This window comes from Nicotiana tabacum, chromosome 5, assembly GCF_000715075.1.
Source record: "Nicotiana tabacum cultivar K326 chromosome 5, ASM71507v2, whole genome shotgun sequence".
Lineage (NCBI taxonomy): Eukaryota > Viridiplantae > Streptophyta > Magnoliopsida > Solanales > Solanaceae > Nicotiana > Nicotiana tabacum.
Genome location: NC_134084.1, coordinates 138166525 through 138176421, shown reverse-complemented (window position 1 = coordinate 138176421; position 9897 = coordinate 138166525). Strand labels below are relative to the sequence as shown.

The window sequence follows — 9897 nt, the reverse complement described above, 5'->3', positions numbered from 1 at the left end:
TACCAGAATAAAAAAAATAGAACAAGTGATTTATATTTAATTTTAACGACAATGAAATCAAAATTAGAAAGGTCCTAAATCGACCGTACTGTATTGAAGTGATTGATTTTATAACAAGGCTTTTTATGAAGATAAAGAGCTAATAGCAATATGTATTTACGATATTTTGCACAATTTGGAATTTATGTCTTTATTATCATTTTTTAAAGCTAGATATTCCCCTTTTTTTGTCAAGGAATAGTATACTAGTTTATATTATCCCTTCATTATTCCTTGCATATTGGTTGCCCTTTTAAGTAAATGATGCACCAGAGAACATGTAAAAAGGGAATAAGAAAAAGAAAAGCTAAATATTTTTCTTTGGAAATGTCTGTTGCCCCGTTGAAAATTAAGATACTACAACACACACACACAAAAAAAAATATATATGCTTTCTTGATTTACATTTAGAGCAGTACTTGTGAACTCGCTTCAATCCTACTGAAATAATGTTCAAAACAGACCATGAAATATCTTAAGCCCAGTTATGCATCATGAAATTTTACTGGACAAATGCTATAATATAGCCGCTTTTAAAATAATAGTCGGAAAATATATATTTTTGTATATTTTCTGTACATACATACATACATACATATATATATAAATATGCGCATGTGTGTGTATTTCTATATATTATAGACTAAAAATATACAAATTATATACATTTTTGCGGTTACTAGATGCAAATAAATTTGAGCACGGGCTGAAAGTGATATTTGCCCAATTTTAACTGTACTTGCAAATTGCATCTCTACGGACTTCGACTCCTTATCATGAAATATGTAGCAAAATGTAAATATCATTTCGATAATCAATCTGAGTTATGAGCTTTCATGTGATTAGCATTATAATAAGATGACGTATAAACCAAAAATAACTGGCAAAAATTACGTGTAATTTTAGCAATATGTGCTAATAGATCTTTGGCATAAGCAACACTGCAACAGCTAAATTTTTGCAACCCGAGTGTAGAAATTATGTACTGTTATAAATCACATTCTTTTAAAATTAAAGTGTTGATCTAAAGTTTCAAAATTATAATCAGTAAAAGAATTATTTGACTCTCCAAATAATACTAGCGGCAAACAAACTATGACTCTAGAAGAAGTAATATTAATAAAATAAGAAAAATAATAATAGCAAAAAATAGGGAAAGGAAAAAAGAGACAGAAAAATAAGAGAGGCGCAATTGAGGGCAATGCGACTGTAACTGAATGGTCAAACTATTCACGCTATATCCAAAAATAAAAAATAAAAAAAGAAAAATAAAAGGACTATATTGACGATTTTATTCTCCTCTACTTGTTCCTTTATTTCTCACAAATCATGAATGTTTATCTCATGAGACAACATTCTTGATTTGTCCTCCTTATTGTCTTTTGCCTCTTTGCCAAGATATTCATATGAAACTTGTATTCTGATTCCCATTCCATCTTCAAAATTACTATACGAATAATTCCATTTTCCACATTAGGAAAAGGACCAAATTATAACTAAAGGAAAAAAAAACTCTCTTTGGCTAAATCTGAAAATTATATGGAATGGTTTTAAACTCCTGAGGCAAGATTTATTATTTGTGAGGAGATTATATTGCAGAAAAAAATATTAAAGATGGGTGCATGTTGTTCCTGTCAAAGGGTACGGCATTTTGATCAAGGAAATTATCGTCACCATTTTGTGGAGGAGAAAGAGGAGAAAGATATTATTAATGTTGAAGATGATAATTATAATGGTAATTTTGTAGGAAAGGGAGATTTTGGTGCTCATATTAGGTTGCATGGATATTCTAAATTTGTATCAATGTATAGTCAACAAGGTAAAAAGGGGATTAATCAAGATGCCATGACTGTTTGGGAGGTACATTAATTTATTCTTTCTTCTTCTCAAAAATTAATATTGTAATATTATGCATATTATCATTATGTTTGTGGGTAATTAGCCCATTCTTAAGGACGAAAGATATAATATTTATATTGTAACAGACAGATGAAAGTTGTGTCTCTATTCCTTCTTCACGAGGAAGAAAGGGGGTGGGAATAATTACTTTAAATTAATCCATAGTTTTTTTTATTTCTCGGATATCTAATTTGTATTTCCATTCATTACCATGAATATATAATTTTTTTTATGTTTACCCTCATAATGGTCAAAATAATCATGCCTTACTTATTGATGATTGTGAAATGTTGCCTGGAAATGGATGAATAGGACTAATACATTTTAATTTATTCATAATGGGTGTGTTTCTATGAAAGAATATATTTTCCACGAAAAAATTTTCTGGAAAATAAATGTTTTCTTACTTATTTCCTGGTGTATAGAACTTTGGTGGACAGAAAGGTGCGTTCTTTTGTGGTGTATTTGATGGACATGGTCCCTCCGGCCACAAGGTTGCACGCTATGTGCGCGACTCGTTACCGTCGAAAATTTCATCATTGTTGAAGGAGTCTAATAATGTGAGTGAAATTACAAGCACTGAAAATGGTGATGAATCTGATCAGAACCCACTCTTTGCTGCAACGAAAGCTGCATTTCTCAAATCCTTTAAGGAAATGGATGAAGAACTTGAAAAGGAACCTTCTATTGAGAGTTATTCCAGTGGCACAACAGCTGTTACTTTATTTAAGCAGGTACTTAAATTGAGAGAGAAAACAAGTATTCCTCTGTTTCATTATATGTGATCAGTATTTGACTAAACACAAAATTTAATTGTGTAATTCCGTGAGCAGATCACCTTAAGTTAAGAGGTGTCAATTGACCAGTTGAGGTTGTTGTGAGCAGTAGGCAATCCACCTTAGGTTAAGGAGTGTCAGTTGATACCCTAATTACACTGTTTAATTAGGTCAAAAAATTATTTTGACGTGTATATATACTATATAGTATAAATCCACTTAGCTTTTTAATGTGTTTAAATTTTTATATTTTTGATACCCCTCAATGAAATTTTTGGCTTTGCTGCTTCTCACCAACAACCTAACTTGTTTAGATAGATGATTGACTTGTGATTCTTTGTTTATTCTAATTGTGGAATTTCCAGGAAGAACATTTGTTAATTGGAAACTTAGGGGATTCTCGAGCTATAATTTGCACCAGGGATGAGAAAAATCAGCTTATTTCCGAACAACTCACAGTGGACTTGAAGCCTCATATTCCAAGTAAGTGCATGCTCTCAAGAAAATGTTTAGTGAACTCAATTTTTAGAACCCAAAAAAAAAGAAAAAGTCATATTATATTTATTGTATTATTTTTTCGTTAGGTGAATATGAAAGAATCAAAAGTTGCAAAGGAAGAGTAATGGCAATGGAACAAGAACCAAATGTATATAGAGTTTGGATGCCAGATGAAGATTGCCCTGGCTTGGCCATGGCTAGAGCTTTTGGAGATTTTTGCTTGAAAGACTATGGCCTCATTTCTGTCCCTGAAGTTTATTACAGAAAGCTTACTGAGAGAGACGAATTTGTTGTATTGGCAACTGATGGGGTAAGCATCTTCACACAAATAACTAGGGGAATTCAGTATTTACTTTTTCTAGTGGGTATACATTGATTATATATTGATTATACATATTTATGTATGGGTTATTTTTAATTTGAGGCGATTGGGTGGACAACTATTTAAGTTAATCCTTCAACTTAAATACCACATTGTTGCATATATCTCTTTGGTTTTTCCTACACTTGAATAGATGCATAATCCTACATATGACATGTACAATGCATCTACATGTTTTAGATCATAGGATTAATATATCATATTTGAATGACTTAATTATTACTCATATTATTCTACATAATGTTCGAAAAAAATGCTTACTTTTAGGGTCGTTTGATTGGGAAATAAGTTATCTCAGGATTAATTATTCTAGAATTTGTTACCCCATACTTCCATAGGGATAAAAATAACACTACAATCTCACGATAACTAATCCTGAAAGTAGTTATACCGCGATTTTATTTCAACCAAACATAGGATAAACTCATCTCAATTTAATCCCGAGATTAATATCCCTAATCCCTCGTACCAAACGAGCCCTAGAGTAATAACTGTTATAATCGGTTAAATTGCATTAGTAATATAAAATTTCTTCATGTTATCACTTGATATAAGTTAAACTCTTTCTATTTTTAGGTGTGGGATGTTTTAAGCAACGATGAAGTGATACGGATAGTAGCTACAGCAAGAAAACGATCAATGGCAGCAAAATTGCTGGTGGAATGTGCAGTTAGAGCCTGGAAATACAAATATCCACGCGCAAAGATAGACGATTGTGCTGTAGTATGTCTGTTTTTGAAACGCCAAAGGCCACTATTAACCAAATCAATGTCCGAGGTTACACAATTGAGCTTCAACTATACAGAACTAGCAACCGATCAAAATAACCCTGAGAATGCCAAAACAGACGATGGCCTTGATACGTTGCTTAATTTTCAAGTCGAAGAAGATGAAGATGATCAAGATATTGCTCGTGGACCTGAAGATGGACGGGATAATGATAATAAAAATTCATCGACTACAGAGCATAAACATAATCAGGGCCAGCGAAGAAGATCTGGAATGAAATTTGTGTATCCTGATGATCATCAATAATGTAAGAGACTATAGGTTACTGGAAATTGAAACCAAATGCTTGTATACATATATGTAAGTGCCAGATTTTCTTCTAAGTGTTTAATATTTATTATTTACATAATATGTTGCTCTATTACTAAGAATGTAATAACTTAGAATTTTATTATGTACATATGCTGTTGTGTCTAGTTCGTTAAATCGAGTTTTGTGAAATTTGCTTTTGATCAATTTTATACAATTATAGTGTATTCTCTATTAAATTTTTGTATTTTAAAAATTCTACTTAAAAATAAAATTAATGAGATTTACGTGCCAGGTTAACACAGTTATAGGTAGACACTGCTGCCTACTACCTAATATCCTAAGTTGCTCCGACAAGACAGTTTAGATGCCACACCCATGTCGGCACGATACTAATATGGGTGTGGGTATGGGACCTATACCGGATCTAGTCAAACAATTTTGGGTACTTTGACGATGACGGATAGAAAAATTCGAGATGAGATACAATTTGATTTTCAAAATGAGAACCAAAACTAGGGTAAATTTGAAGATTATAGCATACCTTGTCTACCAAATCAATCCTTTACTTATCGACAACTTGAGAATAAAAAAAAAAACACTTTATAAGCTATACGTAAGTATTCCACAAAATTTCTCATAACTTAGAGTTTTTTATTTTTATTTTTTAAAATTAATTTTAGTCTGATCCCCTGCACCCGTATCCGTACTAGAAATCTTAAAATTTATATCTCGAAGTATCCAACCTCTAGATCCTCACCCGTGTCCGAGCAACTTAGCCCATATCTACTATATTGGTTGCCGAGTTCATAGAAGTGATTTGTAAAGATGACTTGTTTAGCTCTTACCAACATCTTTGAAAATACAAAGTATTCAAAATAAGATTTAAGAGGTACACCATAAGCAATGTAACTTGTAGCTTAAACCTAAGCATACACTTGAAAACTAAGTAGATCTTATTTCCTAACGATAGGTAATAAAGTAAAGTCATTTAAGCCAAAAAGAAAAATATTTACTTATCTACAGAGTAATTAGCCAGCCTGCAATAAGAGTTAATTAGTCGAGTACGATACATACAGCATATCGATTGACTGTATCCTGCAATATATTACACGTGGAATTTAATTCTAACACGATTAGATAGTGTATTGAGCTAGCTAATTAAGTAACACATTTTGCATAGTGATAGAGAAACTCTAATTATCACATATATAAACGATCAATTTTAATTCAATTTAATTATTGTGACGACCCGGTAAATCGTCTCATGAGTTACCGCTCCGATTTCCTCATTTCTGCTTCTTTATTCTTTGTTTATCTGTGTTATGTGGTATCGGGTTGGTCGGATCAAATTTGGATTGATTTTGGTAAGGTTTGAGACACTTAGTCTCCTTTAAGGAAACTTAAGTTGGAAAAGTCAATCGGACGTTGACTTATGTGTTATAACGCTCGGATGTGAGTTCCGATGGTTCGGTTATCTTTGGAAGGTGATTTGGGACTTAGGAGCGCGATCGGAATAAGTTTTGGAGGTTCGGAGTAGATTTAGGCTTGAATTGGCAAAGTTGATATTTTGGCGATTTCCGGTTGGTAGGCGAAATTTTGATCTAGGGGTCGGAATAGAATTCCGAGAGTTGCAGTAGTTCCGTTGTGTCATTTGGGATGTGTGTGCAAAATTTTAAGTCATTCGGACGTGGTTTGTTTGGGTTTTTGATCAAAAGTGTAATTTAGAAGATTTTGGAATTTTTAGGCTTGAATCCGATGCGAATTTAGTGTTTCGATGTTGTTTTGAGCGTTCTGAAAGTTGGAACAAGTTTGAATGAGGTTATGAGATATGTTGGCATGTTTGGTTGAGATCCCGGGGGCCTCGGGTGAGTTTCGGGTGGTTAATCGGACCATTTCATGAAGTTTAGAATTGCAGAAATCTGTTGCTCAGTGTTGCAAACAAATGCTCTTCGCGTTCGCAACAAGGGAGCCGCGATTGCGAAAGGTTAGCTGGAGAAGGCTGAGACTTTGGCCTTCACGTTCGCAATGGAGTCTTCGCGTTTGCGAAGGAGTGGGAAATGATGCATCGCGTTCGCGAGGTCTGCTCCGCGTTCGCATAGAAGGAATTGGCCAGCTGGGTTTTGAGATGTTTTGTTCATCGCGTTCGCGGACGAGGGAGCGCGTTCGCGAAGGTCTGTCTGGGTAAAGCATCGCGTTCGCGATCGGGTGGTCGTGATCGCGAAGAAGAATTTTGGTCAACGAAATTTTTGTGCTTCACGAATGCGAGGCTTTGACCGCGTTCGCAAAGAAGGAAATTTAGGCCTGGACAAAATGTTTAAGTACTCGTCTTGTCCGCGATTTTGGGGTTTATTTCCTCCATTGTTGGTCTTTTTTGGAGCTTTTCGAAGGGGATTGAAGAGGGATTCAAGGGGAATCATATGGAGGTAAGATTCTTGGACTTAAAACTCTATTCTAATGCGAATTCCACCTAGAAAATCATAGAAATTAAGTCAAAAATTGAAGAACTAGGGCTTGAAAATTTAGATCTTTGATTGAGGATTTAAAGGGCCATTTGAGGTCGGATTTCAGAACTTTTGATATGTATGAACTCGTGGGGAGATTGAAATCTATTGATGTAAAAATTATTGAATTTCGAGGCGTGGGCCCGGGGGTCGGGTTTTGGTAATTTCGGGATTTGTGTCGTATTTTGATTACTTTCGCTTGGGCTTTGTTCCCTTAGCATATTTTGACGTCCTCGTTCTGATTTTGGATAGATTCGATGCGAGTGAAGGCCGATTCAAGGGGAAAAGGCGTCACGAGCTAGAGATTTGACCGGTTCGAGGTGAGTAATGATTGTAAATGATGTTCTGAGGGTATGAAACCCCGGATTTGCACATCGTTGTGCTATATTGAGGTGAGACACACGCTTGATGACGAGCATGGGGTCGTGTACTATTAGGGATTGTGACTTAGTCCGTTCCGAATGACTATTTTACCGCGTATTTGACTGAAATCTATTTGTTATCATCATGATTTGGGTTGAATGCCATATTTGGGCCTTTTAACAACTATTTGAACCCTTCGGGAATTTTTACTGGTATTTCCTCACTATTTTGACTCTATACTTGAACTCAGTCATGTTATATTTCACTGTTTTCGTACTCAGCCATGTTTACTCTGTTTTAACACTTAAATGATCTTTTAAATGATATTTTGGGCTGAGAAACATGTTTTACTACTGCCCGAGTGGCTTGTGAGGATTTTGACTGAGTAAGACCGAGGGCCTATGTTGTGAGGAAACATTTGATATTGTTTATGAGCTCGAGGGCCTGAGATATGTACGCCACGAGGTGGATTGATTGATATGAGGCCGATGGCCTAATGATGATGCCACGAGGTGGCTTGATATCGCGCTTGGGTCGTTAGGGTCCCCTCCAGGAGTCTGTACACCCCTAGTGAGCGCGGGTACCCATTGTGATGGGAGATTGAGCCCGAGGGGCTGGTATTGTTCTATGTGATTGCCCGAGGGGCTGATATTGTTCTATGTGATTGCCCGAGGGGCTGGTACTATTCTGAGATGTTGCCCGAGGGGCGGATTTGTTGATATTGTGCCCGAGGGGCGAGCCTTTATGTGTTTACTTTTCATAATTGACTGTCAATTACCTGCTTAATCATTGAAAAAGGCTTTTCATGAAACTATATTTGACTTAAAGAATTTTGCCTATCTTTCACTGATTTACTAATTTTAAATGGTTTTATTGCTTCATTATAGAATGCTTTGTGTCTTACGTGATTTCTTGATTTCAGTCTTTATTTACATTTGTTACTCACTGAGTTGGAGTACTCACTTTACTCCCTATACCCCTGTGAGCAGATTTAGACATTGTTGATCCCGCCAATGCGAGTTGAGAGCTCCCAGCGGACATTCGGAGTTCACAAGGTAGCTGCTTGACGTCTGCAGACCCGTGTTTCTCCCTATTTATCTTTTCTATCTCTTATCAGACGTTTGTAATAGTTTGTAGACTCTTCATACTTGTATTAGGTTATATAGGTGCTCATGACTAGTGACACCTCGGTATCGAGCTGTGTTGGGTTGTCTTTCCGCATATTTATGATATTATCTGCTACTTAGTATTATTAAATCATGTTTTAGACTATTTTCTTACTGTTTAGCTGTTTAACATCGAATTGGGAATAGTTGGTTGGCCTTGTCTTCAAGAGAGGCGCCATCACGACCGAGTTTGGGGTTTAGGGTCGTGACAAGTTGGTATCAAAGCCTAGGTTATTTAGGTCTCATGAGTCATGAGCAGGTTTAGTAGAGTCTCGCGGATCGGTACGGAGACGTCTATATTTATCCTCGAGAGGCTACATAACCTTTAGGAAAAATTTCATATTTTTGAATTCTTATCGTGCATCCTTGATTCAGCTTGAAAAGTAACTCTTTGAATTCCTTCCACGCATTCGTATGCGCGCATGAGCGTTCGGTATCAAATATGCATCGATGGCATGTGATTCCCTGATTGAGGGGCGAGATGTGATTTCTGTGCATTGATGTTAGGCTAGTCTGGAGAACTCGAGGCCGGATTTTTGTCTATAGCTCGAGCCCTGAGCTGTTAATTTTGTGAGCGTATGTTTCTGGATCCATATGTTCTATTGTGTCCCTATTAAGAGAGGTGATGACTCGATAGTTACGTAATGAGTGTGATGTGACTGCAAAATGTATTCATGCGATTTGGAAGTGACGAGAAGGGTCTGCTGGAGGATAGAAGGACTATTAGGTGCTTGATTTTCATTTTGATTTGAGGTATAGCCCCCGAGTTATGGGTATGTGAAGGATCTTTCCATGTTTCCTAGTTGGGAGTGGAGTAAATTTCATGTTGCGGTCTGAGTTCAGACTCAGGAAGTTTAAGTGACTGCGTAATGTTTATGACGGTGGAAAGTATACATAAATATTAGTTTGAGGTAGAGCAGGTGGGGTTATCTCCTGCAGATTGTTCTGAAGTTTGCGTAATCCCTTGTGTTATTTATTGGAAGATCTCTGTTACCAGGGAAATATATATTTTATAGTTTGAATTTGGGTTGCTCAAGAGAGTAGGCTTGACTACTACAAGAGTGAATGCGAGATTTGCAGAAGATATAAAGTACCAGATAGTCTGTGTTCCATGAGCTTATGAAGAATTGAGTTTAATCTCACTATGGTATTATGACAGTAATAAAGTACATGCGTTATGGGTTATTATGTATGTTTGGTCTATGGCTTTGAGCCAAGTGGGGGGAGTCCAC

The 9897-nt window shown here is 35.9% G+C and overlaps 1 protein-coding gene across 1 annotated transcript; it reads left to right on the top strand.

Annotated features, from left to right (window-relative positions):
* The first annotated feature begins 1327 nt into the window (after positions 1-1327).
* Positions 1328-4809, top strand: LOC107762579 (putative protein phosphatase 2C 65). The gene is made up of 5 exons (XM_016580950.2): positions 1328-1899; positions 2364-2672; positions 3080-3197; positions 3299-3522; positions 4171-4809. Exons 1-5 carry the CDS (start codon positions 1654-1656, stop codon positions 4627-4629), a joined length of 1356 nt encoding a protein of 451 aa, XP_016436436.2. The 5' UTR covers positions 1328-1653; the 3' UTR covers positions 4630-4809.
* Positions 4810-9897: the final 5088 nt, after the last annotated feature.